This window comes from Carcharodon carcharias, chromosome 25 (genome assembly GCF_017639515.1).
Source record: "Carcharodon carcharias isolate sCarCar2 chromosome 25, sCarCar2.pri, whole genome shotgun sequence".
In the NCBI taxonomy this organism is placed as follows: Eukaryota; Metazoa; Chordata; class Chondrichthyes; order Lamniformes; family Lamnidae; genus Carcharodon; species Carcharodon carcharias.
Window position 1 is genome coordinate 2,942,635 of NC_054491.1, and position 21,877 is coordinate 2,964,511.

Below are 21,877 nucleotides of genomic sequence, written 5' to 3' on the forward strand. Positions count from 1 at the left end.
CCAGTGTGAGATTTGAACTCTTGATCTTGGGTTTACAAACCCAGTATCATAACCACTTGGCTATTTAAGCCAAGCTAGAAAAAAGTGATTGTAGCTGGTTCTCTGGCTACGACTGATAAATGACGATCCCCACGAGAGGGCAGTTCAATTACAGAATGCTTGTAGCACAGGTGGAGGCTATTTAGTCTATCATGGCTGTGCTACCTCTCTGCAAGAGCAACTCAGTTAGTCCCACTCCCACATCCTTTCCCCATAGTCTTCCAGATTCTCTCTCTTCAGTTAATTATCCAATTTCCCTCTGAGAGCCAAGATTTAATCTGCCTCCACCACACTCTCAATCATGCATTTCAGTCCTAACCACTAGCTGAATAAGATTTTCTCCATGTCGTTGTTGATTCTTCTGTTAACCAGCTTAAATCCATGTCCTCTGAACCTTCCAACATTGGGATCAGTGTATCCCTATCCACTGTGTCTAGACCCCCTCATAATTTTGAGCACTTCTTTCACACCTCCTTTCCACCTTCTCTAAGGGGAACTGTCCTGGTTTCTCCAATCTATCCAAGTAACTTAAGTCCTTCATTTCTGGAACCATTCTCATCAATTTTTTTGTATCTTTCCTTAAGAACAGTGTTCCGAATTGGACACATTGGCCTGGACTTTCATCCTCGAAGCAGGGAGCAGGAATCGGGAAAATTCCCAGCTCTGCCCACCCGCCACAGGAGAAAGCACCCGCAAAGGCGAGAGCTTCATTGCTGGCCAGTCAGGTGCGGGCTGGAGTTAAGCCAGCCGAGCCAGGAAAAGGTTTGGAGACAGCCACAGTGGCTGCCAGGTTCAAAGGTGAGCTGTTAAAGGCCCACCTTGGTGCAGTGAACTTCATTCCGGTTAAAATAAGAATACAAAAGGTCCCCTAGGCATCATACCCCCTCGCCACTCCACACACTCCCCATACCACCTCATGTTCCCCAACCACATCCATGGCCCTCCACAACAAGCCTCACCCCTCCACATTCCATGTCAAGCTCTGTGCCCTCCACCCATCCCCCCCCATGGTCACCCATTGCCCTGACACCGTTCTGCTCCCACCCACCTCCATGCCCTGCAGATAAAGTTCCACCCCTCCACCCATCCCATTCAGCTAGGTAACAGAGAGCACTGGGAGGCGGATGGTGTGGTCAGCCACGTGAAAGACTACAGATAGGTAGAAAAAGACGAGGAGGAACATTTCATACGGTTACAATATAGGATATGATGTGATTTTAAGATCTGTTTCAATGCTGTGGCTAGGATGGAAACCTATTTGGAGATTCAACCATGGAGTTGTGACAAAGATGGGCACAAATTTGGGAGGCAGCAACCCATTCAAGGGCTTTGGAGAGGAAAGAGGGGTTGGAGATGGAAGAGGTAGTTTACAAGGATAGAAGGGTCAAGAGTGGGTTTCTTGGGGAAATGGGGTGATGATGGCAGATTTGAAAGAGTGGGAGATACCACCACTGGTGAGGGAACCTTTAACATCATTTGGCAAGGGAGACCAGAAAATAAGTTATATGTCAGTAATTTAATGGAATACAAGGATTCGTTTTAGATTTGATTCTAAAGTAAGACTTCCTCCCTGGAACCATGCAGATAAGGCGTTGCAGTGATGTAGAGGTATTGTCAGTGAACTAGTAATCCAGAGACCCAGGGTAAAGCTCTGGGTACCCCGATTCAAATCCCGCCACGTCAGATGGTGGAATTTGAATTCAATAAAAATCTGGAATTAAAAAGTGAAATGTTTGTTGAATTTTGTAAACCATCTGGTTCACTAATATCCTTTGGGGAAGGAAATTTGCCTTCTTTACTTGGTCTAGCCTACAGGTGACCCCAGTCCCATGTCCTCTCCAAGCCATTCCATTGTATCAAACCACTAAAACATCAGTAAAAAAGAAAGAAATCGGACGAACCACCCGGCATTTGCCTAGGCACCAGAAATAATAATGGCAAACTCAGATCTGTCGACCCTTCAAATTCCTCCTCACCAACATCTGGGGGCTTGTGTCAAAATTGGGTGAGCTGTCCCACAGACTAGTCAAGCAACAGTCTGACATAGGCCAGGATTTTCTGGTCCTGTTGTGGCCACTGTGGGAGATATGGCCAAAGGTCCATGGGTCCGGTGAGTCCAGGTGATCCCGGAGGGAGGCGGGCCAGAAAATTCCGCCCATAGCCATATTCAAAGAATCATAACCGACAGGTAATGTCCCAGACACTACCATCACCATTCCTGGGTGTGTCCTGTCCCGCCGGCAGGACAGGCCCAGCAGAGGTGGCGGCACAGTGATATAGTCGGGAGGGTGTTGCCCTGGGAGTCCTCAACATCAACTCTGGACCACAGGGAGTCTCATGGCATCAGGTCAAGCATGAACAAGGAAACCTCCTGCTGATTATCACATACTGCCACCAACCCCATCCACCACCCCAACCCACCCCACCCCCTCAGCTGATGAATCAGTACTCCTCCATGTTGAACACCAGTTTGACGAAGCACTGAGCGTGGCAAGGCCACAGAATGTACTTTGAGTGAGGAACTTCAATGCCCATCACCAAGAGTGACTCTACAGACCAAGCAGGCTGAGTCCTAGAGGACATAGCTGCTAAGCTGGGTCTGTGGCAGGTGGTGAGGGAACCAACAAGAGGCAAAAATATATTGACCTCATCCTCACCAACCTGCCTGCCGTAAATGCATCTGGGCAACCATGAGATGCTGTGGGCCAACAGCAGCAGCAGAATTGTACTCAACCACAATCTGTGACCTCATGGCCTGGTATATCCCTCAATCTACCATTAAATGAGGTATCAACCTGATGAAGCTACAACATAGGTCTACGTGCATGCCAAACAGCAGAAGTAGCAAGCAATAGACGGAGCTAAGCAATTCCATAACCAACAGATCAGATCTAAGCTCTGCAATCCTGCCAGATCAAGATATGAACGTTGGTGGACAGTTAAACAACTCACTGGAGGGCGAGGCGAGAAATGCTGAGTGGATGATCCATCTCAGCCTCTTCTGGAGGTCCTCCAGCATCACAGATGCCAATCTTCAGCCAATTCTATTCACTCCATGTTATATCAAGAAACGACTGAAGCCACTGGAAACCACAAAGGCTATGGGCCCTGATAATATTCTGGCAGTAGCATTCCAGAACTTCCAAGCCCCTAGCCAAGCTGTTCCAGTACAGCTACAACACTGGCATCTACCCAGCAATGTGGAAAATTGCCCAGGCATGTTCTATACACAAAGAGCAGGATAAGTCCGACCCAGCCAATTATTGCTTCATCAGTCTACTCTCGATAATCAGTAAAGTGATGGAAGGGGTCATCAACAGTGCTATCAAGTGGCACTTGCTCAGCAATAACCTGCTCACTGAGGCTCCATTTGGATTCCACCAGGGCTACTCAACTCCTGACCCCATTACAGCCTTGGTTCAAACATGGACAAAAGAGCTGAACTCCTGAGGTGAGGTGAAAGTGACTGCACTTGACATCAAGGTAGCAATTGACTGAGTGTGGCATCAAGGGGCCCTAGCAAAACTGGAGTCAACAGGAATCGGGGGTCAACTCTCCACTGACTGGAATCATACCTAGCACAAAGAAAGATGTTTGTGGTTGTTGGAGGTCAATCATCTCAGTTCCAGGATGTCACTGCAGGACTTCCTCAAGGTAGTGTCCTGGGCCCAACCATTTTCTGCTGTTTCATTAATGACTTTCCTACCATCATAAGGTCAGAGGTGGGGAAGTTCGCTGATGATTGCACAATGTTCAGTACCATTCGCAACTCCTCGGGCTCTGAAGAAATGCATGTGCAAATGGCAAGTAACATTCGTGCCAGGAAATCGCCATTTCCAACCAGAGAGAATCCAACTGTCATCCCATGACATTCAATGGCCTTACCATCACTGAATCCCCCACTATCAACATCCTGGAGGGATTATCATTGGCCAGAAACTGAACTGGACTAGCCCTATAAATAATGTGGCTACAACAACAGGTCAGAGGCTAGGAATCCTGTGGCGAGTAACTCACCTCCTGACTCTGCAAAGCCTGTCCACCATCTACAAGGCACAAGTCAAGAGTGTGATAGAATATTCCCCACTTGCAGCTCCAGCAACACCGAAGAAGTTTGACACCATCCAGGACAAAGCAGCTCACTTGATTGGCATCCCATCCACAAACATTCACTACTCCACCACCTGCAGAGTGGCAGCACTGTGTACCATCTACAAGGTACACTGCAGGAACTCACCAAGGCTCTTCAGGCAGCAGCTTCCAAACCCATGACCGCTACCATCCAGAAAGACAAGGGCAGCAGACACATGGGAACACCATCAGCTGGAAGTTCCCCTCCAAGCCATTCACCATCTCAAATTGGAAATATATCACCATTCCCTCACTGGATCAAAATCCTGGAACTCCCTTCCTAACACTGGGTGTAGCTACATCACAGACTGCAGTGGTTCAAGAAGGCAGCTCACCACCACCTTCTCAAGGAATAAAAAAAATAAGATTATTAATTGACAACATTGTGTTCAACTAAATTTAACAGATGAAGTGATGTTGCTTCTCTCTCCCAAACACTCAACTTCTGTTTTGTGTGATTCTATGATGATGTTTCCCTATTTGAGTTATTATAATTGTCTGAAATTCAATTCCAGATAAAACTCATTCACAGATGAGGGGAATGACCTGTATTTCATTTTCTGCTGTGGAAAATCTTTCACATGGTTTACACCAAAGGATTTGCACAAAAAAAATTGCACAAAACCTTCTTTACACTGAATGATGGGATGTGCTAGTTGCTGGTAATAACTACATTGATAAACATGCAAGATTGCAACTTCTTCATATCCTGGCCAGTAAATAGAGTTCATGAGTGTTTTTCATTTTACATTGGTCATTATAATCTGGATTATATATTCATAAAAACCTTTTGCCTTTTTTTATTGCGGTATCATGGTTTTTCATATCTGGTAACAGCTATTCTAGTAAGTGATGGTACTGATTTATAGCTTGATCAATTTTAATGTATTTCAGAGTCCTAATTTGGGGCAGGGCTCACAATAGAGGAAACAGAACAAGACTTTGTGAATTTGAATAGTAGTTTTTGACAGTTGATTGATGACTTATGTACAAACGGAGGGGGGTTAATTTATACAGCCCTGATTTCTCCACTCACTACCCGTCCGTAAACAGAAAAGTGTTTTTGACTTTTGATTTCCCCGTTTATAAGTGTATTTTCCCCAACATTTCCATTGTGGAGTGATCCAATCCTCTATTAATAATCGCACAGCAAACTTGAGATAAGATAAAATAAGAGGGGTAGTTTTTTCCCCCCCACACACACAAAACACAGGAGGGGATTTTGCAACATCTGCCCCTTTTGCATTCATACAATAGAAGAGAGATAAGGGAAGGAAAGGGGTTCAGGGCAAAGACCAAGATAAAAATAAGAATTATGGTTTCACATGAATCCAGAGTCCAGAATCAATGTCCAAGGAAGGTTCCTTTAGGTGGCTTTGTCTGGCAGAATTCCGAGGAACTCGGTTGTAGGGCGAGTCCATTGAAGATGCAGCGATGACCTGGGTATCAGGTCACTCTGAAGGCAAAATACAGGGTTCTTTCTGGAGATTGGATTCAGACAGATGGAGGTCAAAGGCAGGCCTCTAGCCTGGAGTCCGGTTTTCTCTTCTGAGGTTAAACCACAACTGAAGGCAAAATTCAAAAGCTGTAAAATTAAAGGAATTCAAATAGCTCAAGTCTCGGTCATGTGACAGGGTGGTTTCAGGTCAAGCTATTCGGTTAACCTTGTTACAACCCATTGTGTTTTGAGCATGTAACTTTAAAACCATTATCACAGTGTGGGAGAGAAGAATCCCAATAGCTCTGTCTTTGTCCAGCCCTGGCTGGGGCAGATGCCTCGTTTACTAGCCCTTTGAGTTGGCTTGGCTGGAATATTTATACAATGCAAGAAGCATTACAGTTTCTGTGCTGAGCTTTCGCCACAATTCTCTCAATAATCGGCATAATTGCCACTAAAGATTGCAGAATTTTACATACAAATTGCATTCAATGCAACTCAAGTTTCCATGACCTTTTGTGCTATTTTTAAAAGCAATGCGCTGCAAGCAGCCTCAAAACAAAAAAAACTGATTTCTGCCATTGTGCTCATCTGCAGGCCTTTGTGGAGGTTGCAAAAATTAACCTGGATCTTTTGGATACTAACAGGTGCATTTTGAATGATTCCCTTTTTTCAGTTTACTAAGGAACTGACTACTGTAACCCAATACAGCTAGAAAATAGATTTGCATACTTTCTAAAAGTCATTTTATGTCATTTAAAATCGCATTACTCCAGGTGGTGGATTCACATTGTTGAAAATTACTATTTTTTGTGCTAAACCCATTTTTATCTGTACTAAATCAAATTTTACTAAGTTACGGTCCTTAAATTTATAAAGGAACATATTTTAAAGCAATTTTAAAAGTTACATTATTAACCACCAATTGTGCTGGTTCATGGCAGATTTTGGATTTGGCTAGACACAAACATGGAAGAAAAAATACTTTACAAAATGGCTGCTATTTTGGGTGCAAATTGGGCCAGAATTGCTAATTAATAAATGGAAATTCTATCCCCCAAGTGTCGTGTACAAAAAATAATTTCCTCTTGTACTCCATTCACCAATCCATCAAGCAGGAGACCACACAAGACTTCTATACTACTGAGACTGTTGGGGCAAGTGCAAGGAGATGCTTTGTTACCATGAAGCAAGATTCAGGTCTTGATTTATTATTTAGTTTCCCTTCTGGGATGCACCTTACTCTGATGGCCAGAACTGATTAAGAATTGAAATTAAAACAATGGTGTCAAATGTATAACCCATGGACTAAATGGATCAAACTAGCAATCCACACAATTTATTCACCTCCCTTCAACTTAGTGAATGATTCAGAAATTCTGACCAGCAGATCCAAACTGAATTGTCCTGCACACTTAAAGCATATGTTCCTGCATTAGGGTCAAATACAGCTTAGTATTTATAAAGTTGCAAAATTAATTTTAGATATTTGCCAACCTATAACTAAGGAGAAGCAGTAGATGTAATGAAGTGAAAAGCAATCCAATGTGGAGGTACAAAATAAATTCTGAAGGCAAGTGGCAAAATGTTCGAGCAGTTGACAGCTATTTAATGGCTGGCAAGATGGACAGGCAACTGTGTGGTATACAGAAATGGAAAGTAATTAATTTTCACTATGGAGTACTGGCAGTTTTCAAATGATTGAGTCCATAAGGAAGAAACTAAGCCTCTGCTTATTTTGGCTAATTTGCTTGTTAATTAATTAAGAAAACCACAAATATTGTTACAGAAAATTCATAAGCGGTATGCCAATTACCAAATATATTTAATTGCCACCTAGGTCTAGCCTCTTCCTCCCTCTCCCCGATCTAGATTGCTTTCAACTATTGTTGCTTATTAAATTGAGACGGCGTCAAGGTGCAAAGCGGTCATTGACACCTAGAGGGAGTATTGAATCTCTAACTTACAAAATATTCAATAGGTATTTTGTTTTCTTTGTATCAGCACTAATTAAGTTACCAACATAAAAATGCAATATTGCTCCTTGTTACACCAACATTATGTGCGATAAGCCAGAGCATTCTATTTTAAAAAAAACAAAAAATCGAGGTAGGTGTCTAGTTATGATATTTGTGATATACCCAGTACTAGCATTCTGTAGTGAGATAAACTTTACAGCATTTTGCGCCAAAGTACCAGCAAAGCCATTCTTTTCATGCAATGGGAGAGGAAATGCTTACCTCATCACAAAATAGTGCTACTCAGCTGTAAGCTATAAATCTTGAATTGTAGAATGATTTACCTTCTCAGTCACCATCTTATATTTACCAGTTCTAATATGGTGCACAAAATATGAGGGCAGCTAAGGAGCACCACTTTTGTTGCAAAGTAATCAATTGCTAAAAACAATGCTGAGCTGTAATCAAGTGCAGACAATCTTATAAAAATCTACATAACAAAAATAATCAGTGCCATGCTGCATTGTAATCAATTTCCTTTGTGATGCCCATTTGAGGTATTTATAAAATCACAATAATAAACTAGATTAGGCAGAATATAAAAAATGAATTACATTTTTATTCCATTAATATTTCAAAATATCTGTTTACTGCACACAGTATGTGTATTTGGAACAGTATATTTAGAACAGTGCCAGCCAAGAAAAATCTAATTAAAGGCAAAAACTAAATGGTGCTGTTTATTGGCACAACCTTTTCATCTCTCAGACTCTAGAACAGCCAGATGGGAGTAAAGAATCCTCTCCATTGACTGTACAGCTTCATATGCAATTAGTCATTCATAACTCAGTCAATTTAGGATATGATTCAACAGCCCTCAAACGTCCATCACCTGGCCCAAATAAGCAATGCATTCACAGCCTCAGGTACAGATCTGCGGACTTGAGATGGAGTGTCTACATTACTTTTCAAAGTTTCACTTATTAAATTAGGCAATGAAGGTAGATTGCCAAACAAAGCTGGATTGTAGAGGTTAAGAAGGTACCAAGCTCAATCCACAACTTTGTGCAGCTTCCTGATGTAAACCACAGACAGAAGTATTACAACTGGTCTCAGTGCCTTGAGCAGAAGGGCCAGAAAAACAGCAGAAGTTCAGTGAGCAGAGGGACCAGAACAAGGAGTCTTATTCGAAAAAGTTATAAAGATAAGCCCAGCAAATACAGGTCAGTCAGTTTAACTTCAGTCATGGGGAAACTTCTAGAAACAATAATTCTTTCTTTTTAGTCATTCACAGGATGTGGGCTTCGCTGGCTGGGCCAGCATTTATTGCCCATCCCTAGTTGCTCGAGAAAGTGGTGGTGAGCTGCTTTCTTGATCCGCTGCAGTCCATGTGGTGTAGATACACCCACAGTGCTGTTAGGGAGGGAGTTCTAGGATTTTGACCCAGCTATAGTGAAGGAACGGTGATATATTTCCAAGTCAGGATGGTGACTTGGATGGTGACAAAATTAATAGTCACATGGACATATGTGGGTTAATTAAAGAAAGCCAACATGGATTTCTTAAGGGAAAGTCCTGTTTAACTATTTTTTTTTGAAGAGGGTTGATGAGGGCAATTCTGTTGATGTGGTATACATGGACTTCCAAAGGCATTAGATACAGTGCCTCACAACAGGCTTGCAAGCAAAGTTATAGCTCATAGAATAAAAAGGGCAGTAGCAGCTGGTGCAGATACAATGTGCCAAATGGCCTCTTTTTGTGCTGTAACAATTCTGTGATGAAAATAGATATGGTCCAGTACCTCATCACAATTCACTAATAGTAGCAGGGATTACTTCTATGATTCCCTAAAGTTGATTATCGTTGTAGAAATTATTGCCTTGGATCAAACATTAAGGATGTCTACATAGACAAACTGTCCTACAGGATACAAAATTGACTGAATGATAGGAAACAGAGAAGAGTGGTACATGGATGTTTTTCAAGCTGGAGGAGTTCCTCGGGGGTCAGTTTTAGGGCCCTTAATTTTCCTGATGCATATTGATGACCTGGACCTTGGTATAAAAGGCACAGTTTCAAAGTTTGCATTTGATATAAAACTTGGAAGCATTGTAAACTGTGCTGGGGATAGTGTAGAACTTCAAAAGGACATAGATGAGTTGGTAGAATGAACGGGCAGATGGAAGATGCAGAGAAGTTCAATGCAGAGAAACTTGAAGTGATTCATTTTGGTAGGAAGAGCATGAAGAGAAAAAATAAAATAAAAAGGATAATTCTAAAGGGGGTGCAGGAGCAGAGAAACAAGGATGTATATGTGCATAAGTCATTGAAGGTGGCCAGTCAGGTTGACAGCGTCATTAATAAAGCACATCCTAGACTTTTATTAATAGGGCATAAAATATAAGAGCAAGGAGAGTATGTTGAACTTATATAAGAGACACTGGTTTCGCCTTAGCTGGAATATTGCATCCAGTTCTGGGTGCTGCACTTTAGGAAGGACGTGAAAGCATTGAAGGGAGTGCAGATGAGATTCCTGGGAATGGTCCCAGGGATGAGAAACTTGAGTTATGAAGAGAGATTGGAGAAATTGGGACTCTTTTCCTTGGAGAAAAGTAAGCTGAGAGGAGGTCTGATAGAGAAATTCAAGATCATAAGGAGTCTGGACCAGGTAGATGGTGAGAAACTGTTCCCACTCACAAAAAGATTAGAATGAGAGGAATCAGATTTAAAGTAATTGGTAAAGGAAGCAAAAGTGACACGAGGAAAAACTTTTTCACACAGTGAGTCGTTGGGGTCTTGAATGCACTGCCTGAGAGTGTGGAGGAGGCAGGTTTAATTAAAGCATTCAAAAGGGAATTAGACTGTTAACTGACAAGGAAGAATGTGCAAGGCTTTGGGGAAAAGGCAGGAGAATTGCACTAATTGAATTGCTCATTTAGAAAACTGGTGCAGATACAATGTGCCAAATGGCCTCTTTCTGTGCTGTGATTTTGTGAAGAAAATAGATATGGTCCAGTACCTCATCACAATTTACTAATAGTACCAGGGATTACTTCTATGATCCTCTAAAGTTGATTATCATTGTAGCAATTATTGTCTTGGATCAAACATTAAGAATGTCTACATAGGCAAAGTGCCAATGCAGCCAGCACCCACAGGACCACACCCGGCATAAATCTGTGTCTTCAGGACAGAAAGCAAATAAAATTAGCAAATTGGAAAACAAAACTAGGGTTGAGTATAAGTGGGATAACGAAAACCGAGAGAGAATTTTCTTGGGATCCTGTCAACACCAAGAGCAAGCTTTATGTTTTACTTTGTTGTCCCCACACTGAGCTGAGACACTGCTGTTGGAGCATCTCCAAGCTCTTTAAAATATCTTTTATTTTACCCATTAAGCAGCTGGGGTTGCTGATGGGAGGAAAGCTAGAGCGAGGTCTAAATGTTCAGACCGTCTGACTATTTTCAGTCTCAAGCCCCAGACAAGGCTCAAAAAATGAACACGTTATTTCATAAATGAATATCAAAGACAAAAGAAAAAGAATAGAGATAAGGGAAGCAAATAACAGGGAACAGATTTGAGCACCAGTCAATTCCTGATCCTCTCTTGCAGCCTATTTTACTCTTAACAGGCCTACCTGGTTTATAATCCTTATCAATATGCACATTAGCAAACTTTCATTGGCCCACTCTGGAATGTACTGTTCACCTTTCTACAACTCTCATATTTCCTTTAAAACTCATTTTAGTTTCCTCAACTCACTGTTCTGTAATGAGGGCAAGTCAAAATCAGTAACATGACTACAGTACTCAGGCAGCAAATCACATTACATGTGATATATGTCACAGTGCAACAAATCACTTATCTTGTGTATAACTTTTCTAGAAAGCTTCTGACAGCTTTAAAGCTGACTATTCTAAAGTCCTGCACAATCACAGTTATTTTTATCATACTGTCTTCATCACAGTACCAAAATGATTATTAGAATCAAAGTGCTTTCCTACTCTTATATAAAGCCATTTCAACCCAATTAAGCATGATATAAGTACAGGTGCTATTACAATAAGAACAAGATGGACACAACAACAGGAGTCAAGGCCCTTTGAGTCCGTTCTGTCACTCTTATTAGATTATGGCTGATCTGTTTTGACCTATATTCCTTGATACTTTTACCCGATAGAGGTCAAGCAACCTCATGATCATTTCAAACGATCCAGCATTCACAGCTTTTTTTGGGGGGCAGGGAGTGGTGAGAAAGAATTCCAGATTTCAACTACCTTTCGTGTGAAGAGGTGCTTCATTATTTCACTCCTGAATGGACTAGCTCTAGTTTTAAGACTCCTCCAGAGGGTCCTTTTTATTATTTTAAATACTTCAATTAAACCACCTTTCAAACTTCTCTACAAGCCAAATGTCCTCAGAGCATGACCCTTTAAACCTTGGTATTATTTTGGTAAATCTGCCCTCTGCCTCCTCCAAGGTCAATATATCTTTCCTGAAATATGGTGTCCAAAACTGAACATAGTACTCCAGATGGGGTCTGACCAAGGCTCTGTAAAACTGAAGCATCACTTCTGCACTTTGTATTCCAGTGCCCTTAACATAACAGCCAGCATTCTTTTACTGTGCACAGTTATGATATTACAATTATTTAGAAAAAATATTTTGTAAACCTTGGACTGAGCTTAAAAACTGTTTCCAAAATGGATCCTGAGAGTCACATGGCTTTCCACCTGTGGATTCAGATTGGAACTCCTTCAGCTAGACAAAGAGGAGACATCCTCAGGCACGTACATTTAAAATTCAATGAGTATTCCAAAAGAGTAAACAGAAACACATTGACTTGATGGCTCTTCCTCAAAATGCAAAGATACTAACTGATAAGCCGCAACAAGGTGTGAACAACCTTGACACTTTTGGTCACTACAGGGGGTAAGGAAACTTTGGATAACTAATGAAATTACCACTTGCCTTACATGGGAAGTGACTGGGCATTCTTGTACAGATAATTTAACGATGGTCATCTTGGTTTACCTGCAAGACGCATTGAAAAGGGCAGGAAGATGGGAAGTCCATCTTGCAGAACCATCTTAAAACAGCTTCAACCCAGGGACAGACAGAGAAAGGCATCCAAAGACAGTTAGTTCTCATGCCCACATGTCCTTCCTTGGCCTGCTGCATTGTTCTAGTGAAGCTCAACGCAAACTGGAAGAACAGCACCTCATCTTCCGACTAGGCACTTCACAGTCTTCCGGACTGAATATCGAGTTCAACAATTTCAACAGATCATGAACTCTCTCCTCCATCCCCACCCCCTTTCCGATTCCCCTCTTTTTTCTCCCCAATAATTTATTTAGATTTTTCTTTTCCCACCTATTTTCATTATTTTTAAATGTATTTCCATCCATTGTTTTATCTCTACCTTTTAGCCTACTTCGATCCCTTCCCTTCACCCCACCGCCACTAGGGCTAGCTTGCTTGTCCTGCTTTCTATCCTTAATTAGCACATTCCTTGACAATATCACTACCTTCAACACCTCTTTGTCCTCTCGTCTATGACATATTTTGGTAATCTCCACCTATCACTGGCCCTCTATCCAGCGCTATCCCCACCCCAAACCAGCTTATATTTCACCTCTTTTCTAATTTTACTTAGTTCTGTTGAAGAATCATATGGACTCGAAACATTAACTGTGTTCCCCTCCGCAAATGCTGCCAGACCTGAGTTTTTCAAGGTATTTTTGTTTTCGTTTTGGATTTCCAGCATCCGCAGTTTTTTGCTTTTATCAAAGACAGTTAGTGGTCAGCTGTAATTTACTGCGCAGTTTTGAAAGTGTCGCTCCTGCAGAACCAGGGAAGAAAGGAAACTTTTCTCCTCCCTGTAATCCTGATTCTACTTACTAAGTTCACCTGTTAAAGCAACCTCTGGCGATTCAACAGTGGAAGATATCATAGCTGCAAAGTCAACTCTACAACCTCAAGATCTTCACTTTAGATAATGCAAACATCTCAACTTTAAAACATATGAGGCCTGCACCAAATATGGGCTAAACTTGATTCATGTTTAGAAGTATTGTTTGATCTTCATTTGTAACTAATACTTGTGTGTGTGTGTAATTTTACTTTTCTTCGGTAACTTCCAGAGCAATAGTGTGAAATAAATTAACCTAAAAAGGCTTTACTGCTGGCTTATTTTTTTCAATGAATTACTCCTTCCAAGGGTGAAATATGCACACTCACATATAAATACATTACTCATGGCCAACTTTGGGGAAACACCTTTAAAGCGTCTGTGACGATTCCATTAGCCTTTTGGTCACTTTTTGCACTTATGAGTAGTAGTACACTATCAGGTTAATAACTACTTTTGGTAGCCTGCTACATGCAAAATCTCATTTACATCTCCATTTCTCACTTCACATGGTAGATGAATATTAATTTTCAGAGGAGCCAGACTTTAAATCGTTGAAAAGTAACAACAAACCCATGCGCTGAATTAAGCTTAATATTCGCTGTTCAGGCAACGGCATTACAATTCTGAAAGAATAACGCTACTGCTAAAGTTAAAGAACTGCTTAACAGGTCAAATGTTAACTTTTTCTCACTCTACAATTCATCTTCATTAAACATTTTTAGCGCAAATGACCTGTTTCTTATAGAAATTCTAACCGTCCTCACTTGCACTTGTGTCAAAGCCAGAGACCAAATCAGATGAGTAAGGAGTCAACAGAAAATGTTACACAGCATCCTGCAACACGTAAATTGATCAGTTATTTAGACAATAAAGGAAACATGACTCAGCTCTGTAACCAATTTCCAAAAAAAAACTAGCCTTGTTCCTAAAATTAACTTCTACCTTAAATTCACTTGGATGAAGGTTATTTTGATACGTTTTGTACTTAACATCTTGATTAGTCAGCCCCCAAAACACATGATAAAACGTTTAATAATTCCACTAAATGCTTCCACACAGAGAGTGCAATCCAGATACTTACCATACATGAACGCTTGTTATCTTAACCAAACTGTTTACATGGAAAATGGTGTCTAGTCAACAGTCTTATGATGTAAGACTATTTTCAAGGTACAAAACAGACTCACAGACAGCACTACATTTTTTCTAAGAATTGTTACTTCTATAAATTATACAGGTCCGAAAGCACCAAATTAAGAGGCTATCAAGTTCCACATATAATATGATTTATGATAGTCTTGGTTCTTCAAAGAACTTTGCATACAGGCTTGACTCCCTCCAATGTCATCGATCAATGCTAATTATGTAGTAACTTGTGACCTTTTAGTTTTAATTTTCTTTTACATGCTTCCATTTTCTCATTCCCACCACCTTTCTAAATATATATTATCCCTCTCAGTAGTAAGGCTAACATAATTTATTCTGGAACAACTGCAAGATCATTAGTAGATAAGTATGAGCAATACAAGTAAAGATTATTCCACTGGCCAGATATTTTCACTCTCCAGTAGGCCTATTAAAGATTGCTAAAATCTTTGTGATTTTTGTAACCAGTACCAAGCAGTAAAGTTCAAGGTCATTTCAGGAAAAAAAAACTCATCACAATTTACTTAGAGCGAGATATGCGCTCTTCACTAAATTACTGTAAACTCCTGTGGTTGGATATTTACTTACAAACATGCAAATGGCTGATGGGAAGATTTAGATAACTATATTGTATCAAAAATGGAAACATACAGGCCACACTTCATGAGTCATATGTAATTTCTCTGTAAAGGCAAGTAAATGATAAACAGCACTCAGCTGGAAAAACTCAGCAGGTCTGGCAGCATCGGCGGAGAAGAAGAGTTGACGTTTCGAGTCCTCATGACCCTTCGACAGAACTTGAGTTCGAGAACAAGAAGGAGTTGAAATATAAGCTGGTTTAAGGTGCGTGGGGGGGGGGGGGGGGGGGGGGGGGGGGGGGGGGGGGGGGGGGGAGAGAGAGAGAGAGAGAAGTGGAGTGGGGGTGTGGTTGTGGGGACAAACAAGCAGTGATAGAAAAAGATCATCAAAAGATGTCAACAACAATAGAACAAAAGAACACATAGGTGTTAAAGTTGGTGATATTATCTAAACGAATGTGCTAATTAAGAATGGATGGTAGGGCACTCAAGATATAGCTCTAGTGGGGGTGGGGAGAGCATAAAAGATTTAAAAATATTTAAAAATAATGGAAATAGGTGGGAAAAGAAAAATCTATATAATTTATTGGGAAAAAAAAGGAAGGGGGAAACAGAAAGGGGGTGCGGTTGGGGGAGGGAGCTCAAGACCTAAAGTTGTTGAATTCAATATTCAGTCTGGAAGGCTGTAAAGTGCCTAGTCGGAAGATGAGGTGTTGTTCCTCCAGTTTGCGTTGGGCTTCACTGGAACAATGCAGCAAGCCAAGGACAGACAGGTGGGCAAGAGAGCAGGGTGGAGTGTTAAAATGGCAAGCGACAGGGAGGTTTGGGTCATTCTTGCGGACAGACCGCAGGTGTTCTGCAAAGCGGTCGCCCAGTTTACGTTTGGTCTCTCCAATGTAGAGGAGACCACATTGGGAGCAACAAATGCAGTAGACTAATTTGGGGGAAATGCAAGTGAAATGCTGCTTCACTTGAAAGGAGTGTTTGGGCCCTTGGACTGTGAGGAGAGAGGAAGTGAAGGGGCAGGTGTTGCATCTTTTGCGTGGGCATGGGGTGGTGCCACAGGAGGGGGTCGAGGAGTAGGGGGTGATGGAGGAGTGGACCAGGGTGTCCCGGAGGGAGCGATCCCTACGGAATGCCGATGGGGGGGGTGAAGGGAAGATGTGTTTGGTGATGGCATCATGCTGGAGTTGGCAGAAATGGCGGAGGATGATCCTTTGAATGCGGAGGCTGGTGGGGTGATAAGTGAGGACAAGGGGGACCCTATCATGTTTCTGGGAGGGAGGAGAAGGCGTGAGGGCGGATGCGCGGGAGATGGGCCGGACACGGTTGAGGGCCCTGTCAACGACCGTGGGTGGAAAACCTCGGTTAAGGAAGAAGGAGGACGTGTCACCTCTTCTGGGGATCTCCCTCCCACAGCTTCCAACCTGATAGTCGCCCAACCTCGGACGGCCCGCTTCTATCGCCTACCCAAAATCCACAAACAGAACTGCCCTGGTAGACCAATCGTCTCAGCTTGCTCCTGCCCCACAGAACTCATTTCTCGTTATCTTGACTCCCTTCTCTCTCCCCTTGTCCAGTCCCTTCCCACCTACATCTGTGATTCCTCTGACACCTTACGTCACATCAACAATTTCCAGTTCCCTGGCCCCAACCGCTTCCTCTTCACCATGGACGTCCAATCCCTCTACACCTCCATCCCTCACCAGGATGGTCTGAGGGCCCTTAGATTCTTCCTCGAACAGAGGCCCGAACAATCCCCATCCACCACTACTCTCCTCCGTCTGGCTGAACTTGTTCTCACGCTGAACAATTTCTCCTTCAACTCCTCTCACATCCTCCAAATAAAAGGTGTGGCTATGGGTACCCGCATGGGCCCCAGCTATGCCTGTCTCTTTATAGGGTATATGGAACATTCCTTGTTCCAGTCCTACTCTGGCCCCCTTCCACAACTCTTTCTCCGGTACATCGATGATTACTTTGGTGCTGCTTCATGCTCTCGACGGGACTTGGAAAAATTTATTAATTTTGCTTCCAATCTCCACCCCTCCATCATTTTCACGTGGTCCATCTCTGACACTTCCCTTCCCTTCCTTGACCTCTCTGTCTCAATCTCTGGTGATACTGTCCACCAATATCCATTACAAACCCACCGACTCCCACAGCTACCTCGACTACAGCTCCTCACAACCCGTTTCCTGTAAGGACTCCATCCCATTCTCTCAGTTCCTTCGCCTCCGTTGCATCTGTTCCGATGATGCTACCTTCAAAAACAGTTCCTCTGACATGTCCTCTTTCTTCCTTAACCGAAGTTTTCCACCCACGGTCGTTGACAGGGCCCTCAACCGTGTCCGGCCCATCTCCCGTGCATCCGCCCTCACGCCTTCTCCTCCCTCCCAGAAACATGATAGGGTCCCCCTTGTCCTCACTTATCACCCCACCAGCCTCCGCATTCAAAGGATCATCCTCCGCCATTTCTGCCAACTCCAGCATGATGCCATCACCAAACACATCTTCCCTTCACCCCCCGCTATCGGCATTCCGTAGGGATCGCTCCCTCCGGGACACCCTGGTCCACTCCTCCATCACCCCCTACTCCTCAACCCCCTCCTATGGCACCACCCAATGCCCACGCAAAAGATGCAACACCTGCCCCTTCACTTCCTCTCTCCTCACCGTCCAAGGGCCCAAACACTCCTTTCAAGTGAAGCAGCATTTCACTTGCATTTCCCCCAATTTAGTCTACTGCATTCGTTGCTCCCAATGTGGTCTCCTCTACATTGGAGAGACCAAACGTAAACTGGGCGACCGCTTTGCAGAATACCTGCGGTCTGTCCGCAAGAATGACCCAAACCTCCCTGTCGCTTGCCATTTTAACACTCCACCCTGCTCTCTTGCCCACATGTCTGTCCTTGGCTTGCTGCATTGTTCCAGTGAAGCCCAACGCAAACTGGAGGAACAACACCTCATCTTCCGACTAGGCACTTTACAGCCTTCCAGACTGAATATTGAATTCAACAACTTTAGGTCTTGAGCTCCCTCCCCCATCCCCACCCCCTTTCTGTTTCCCCCTTCCTTTTTTTTTCCCAATCAATTATATAGATTTTTCTTTTCCCACCTATTTCCATTATTTTTAAATCTTTTATGCTCTCCCCACCCCCACTAGAGCTATATCTTGAGTGTCCTACCATCCATTCTTAATTAGCACATTCGTTTAGATAATATCACCAACTTTAACACCTATGTGTTCTTTTGTTCTATTGTTGTTGACATCTTTTGATGATCTGCTTCTATCACTGCTTGTTTGTCCCTACAACCACACCAACCCCCTCCACTTCTCTCTCTCTCTCTCCGCACCTCCCCACACACCTTAAACCAGCTTATATTTCAACTCTTTCTTGTACTCGAACTCAAGTTCTGTCGAAGGGTCATGAGTACTCGAAACGTCAACTCTTTTCTTCTCCGTCGATGCTGCCAGACCTGCTGAGTTTTTCCAGGTAATCCTGTTTTTGTTTTGGATTTCTAGCATCCGCAGTTTTTTTGTTTTTAACAGCACTCATCTTATGGTCTAGTTCTTCTTTTTAAACTTAAAACCTAGTTAGCTGTCACTAAGAAAGCAGATAGTCATCTAGTTGCTACATGTTCTAAGAAATGACAAGGTTTTTTTGGTGTTAACATTTTTATGACAGATTTCTACTTTTCAGCACTTCACATTAGCTGTTCATTTCTCAGTTCTATGTTCAATATCTACCTGGTCTCACTTGCTTCACCTTTCTCACGAACTTTCAACCATTTCTTCAACAGGAAACGTTTGCGGCGTGGAGAAGCACTTGGCGTGGAACAATTTGACCAAGGAGTATCCTCATCACTTGATGGAGTGATTTCAATAGAAGGAAGCTGTAGGTACTCTTTGGTTATCGGACCACAGTAAATATTGTTCACCATTTGTTCTTTTTCACTCTGAACATTCTTCCAACGTTTCATTTTGAAACGCTTCCTTCGAAGTGTTGGAGTTGAGGATCTTGACCAAGCCACAGTGCCATTGCCTGAAGATGAAATCTGTACAGCTGGAAGCTGCAGCATATCTGTCATTTCTATAGTTCGTGCAAGATTCCTTTACTGTGCTGTAAAACGAAGTTGTAAAACAGTCTTATACAAGAAAAACGAACGCTCACCAAGTCACACACCAGGAAATGGTAGCTGTCACTGTGAATTCACGCACATCTTAAGATTACATCCAGTACCTGTTCACTGTACTTGTTTTTGTTGTTCCTTTAAATTAAGTGATGTTGTGTGCAGTCAAATACTTCATACAAATTGAATTAAAATTTTGAAAAGTGTCGTCTTATCTAGCTGTTCATCAAATTGAAATATTATAGCTGGAACTTCTTCAGTGTCCTTTAGCCCTCCAGAGCAGGTTAACTGACAGCAGAAAGCTATTCGCAGGCTGGACGCCTATTGATAAAAATGTTTTGAGGGCAGGTATTATAAACATAAGTTAAAAACCAATCAAAATCCACAGAAGGATTTGAACAGCAGCAGGGTGAAGAGGAGACCGGTGCTCATCAGGGAAGTTGTATTATTAAATAATGCAGAAGATAAACACGCATAGGTAATTGTAGCATGTAATTATAGTCTCGGCCACATGGGACTAGCTTACATTATTAACTGGCTGTAACGAGCAGGACCGCAAGTTGTCAAACCTTCGACAGATGAATGGCCAAACTCCTAATCCCACATCTACATGGTAATGCCATTCTTCTTCCACATCATGGTATCAATTAACTTTCACAGTTTAGCAAAATATATTTTTCGATGTAAGCAGAATGAGAGTGAAGATTAGTGAGTCAATAACCAGGATGCACACACAAGTTCAACCAGCAATGCTCCCCTAAAAAGAATAAAGATTTGTTTTATCTATTGTAAATATTCACATAAATGATAAGCAACTAATTATGCATTGTTTGCTGATAATATTATAGATTATACAACATTTTATATTCATACTATAAATGTACAGTTTGAAGAGACAGTACTATTATTTGCTGACATACCAGTGTTGTGATTCAAATCTACCAAAAAAATGAACTTTCTGAGGTGCGGGTGGGTTGGAACACTACAATGGCTTTTAAAGTACTCACTTAAAAACGCTCCTTGAATGAGATGCTTTTATTTTAAAGTAGCTGAATAAAATATATAGATGAGTTTTATTAAAAGAAGTTTGATTTATTTTCAAATCACATTTCCATTCTAAATCTTACTCAAGGCAAGAGCATATGCAAGATATTACAAGTAAAGTAGGGTGCAAGAGCTTTCTATCAGAGATAACTCTCAAAACAAGTGTTGTCGTAGAGGAAACTACAATAAAGTAAGAGGTTAGAATAATCCACAGTATGCTGAAAGCAAATCTATATATTCAATGTAGGTAGATGGATAAGCACATAATGAGACAAAATAAGTTTTTTTTTAAAGAATAATTCGGTTTGGCACTTAAGTATGTTTGAGTTTTCTGAGCTACACTGAATATCAAGTACTGTACCTCCTAGTGTCCAAAAAAGCATGTTGTTACACCCTAAAATTCTCAAAATGACATTTAATCATAGACATCAATGAACTGAATCCAAATTTCAAACCTCCATGTTAATTTTCAGGGCCCGGAGCAATGTTGAATTAAAACAATTCCAATTCTTGCAGTGCAACAGTCAAATGGACAATACACAATCTAGAAAATTGGGCCTCAAGTATAGCTTTGTACAGAAAGATAGAATATCATTTATGGGTAAAGGCTAAATCTGATCATTACAGCTGGAATTGTTTTAAAAAGGGACAATACACTACTAAGCCCATTTATTTAAATCACTTTTCCTACACTAAGGGCTAAACACCAGCATTTGTGTATATGACAGATGTTCAAACTTCGAAGCGTATACACGTGCAAATGGCTGACGTCACTTTCAGACATTTCTACAAATTCTGCAACATTTCATCTCAAAGCAATAAGTCAAAACTGATTTACTTAAAGGGGCATAAAGATAATTCAAAGAACATGGAAGGTTAGGTCAATTTGTGAAGGGTTCTGCTAAGTACGGATTGTCAACTATTTGCTAGGGAACTACTACCAACCCCAGAAAAAGGCTATTGGAGTAGATGCGAACATGATATATAAAAAGCGCATTCAGAAGCAGATTATAAAGCAAATGGAAAGAAGGCAATTTTGTAAACTTTTGTCTGATTACACTCCTGTGAAGCACCTTGGAGCACTTTTCTAAGTTAAAGGCATTGAATAAAGACAATTGTTGTTGACATATCTGTCCTTTGAATCATTTGATTATACATAATTAGTCTACAGTTTTTAAAATAAGATATCAAAGATGCTGTTGTAATAAATGTCAAGCTGTTCTATTCCGTGTTTAAACCAATAATCTTTGTGCAATGAGCTATGAGGGCAATAGTGCAAATTACTAAATGGACACAACTGCCACATGTAATTACCACCGCTAATCTTATATCCTCAAAACAAATTAGGGAAAGTTTGCTCAGTGTTTTGATAAAAGTGGCCCATTAGCTTGGTTACAAATAAAATTAAGATGAAGCTGTCCTTCAAAATGTGTTTGTTCCAACCTGCAATTTCCAAAAGGCTTTAGCAAGTAATGCACTAACCACAGCTGAAAT

General features: G+C 41.6%; 1 protein-coding gene across 2 annotated transcripts in view; it reads right to left on the reverse strand.

The window, feature by feature from the left end:
- The window catches only part of gramd1ba (GRAM domain containing 1Ba), a 454,136-nt gene extending 434,535 nt beyond the window's left edge, over positions 1-19,601 (reverse strand). For both annotated transcript variants that reach the window (XM_041174427.1, XM_041174426.1), the window contains exon 1: positions 18,957-19,601. In XM_041174427.1, coding sequence (XP_041030361.1) covers positions 18,957-19,297 — 341 coding nt within the window. In that variant the 5' untranslated portion in view covers positions 19,298-19,601. The remainder of the gene's footprint in view (positions 1-18,956) is intronic.
- Positions 19,602-21,877: the final 2,276 nt, after the last annotated feature.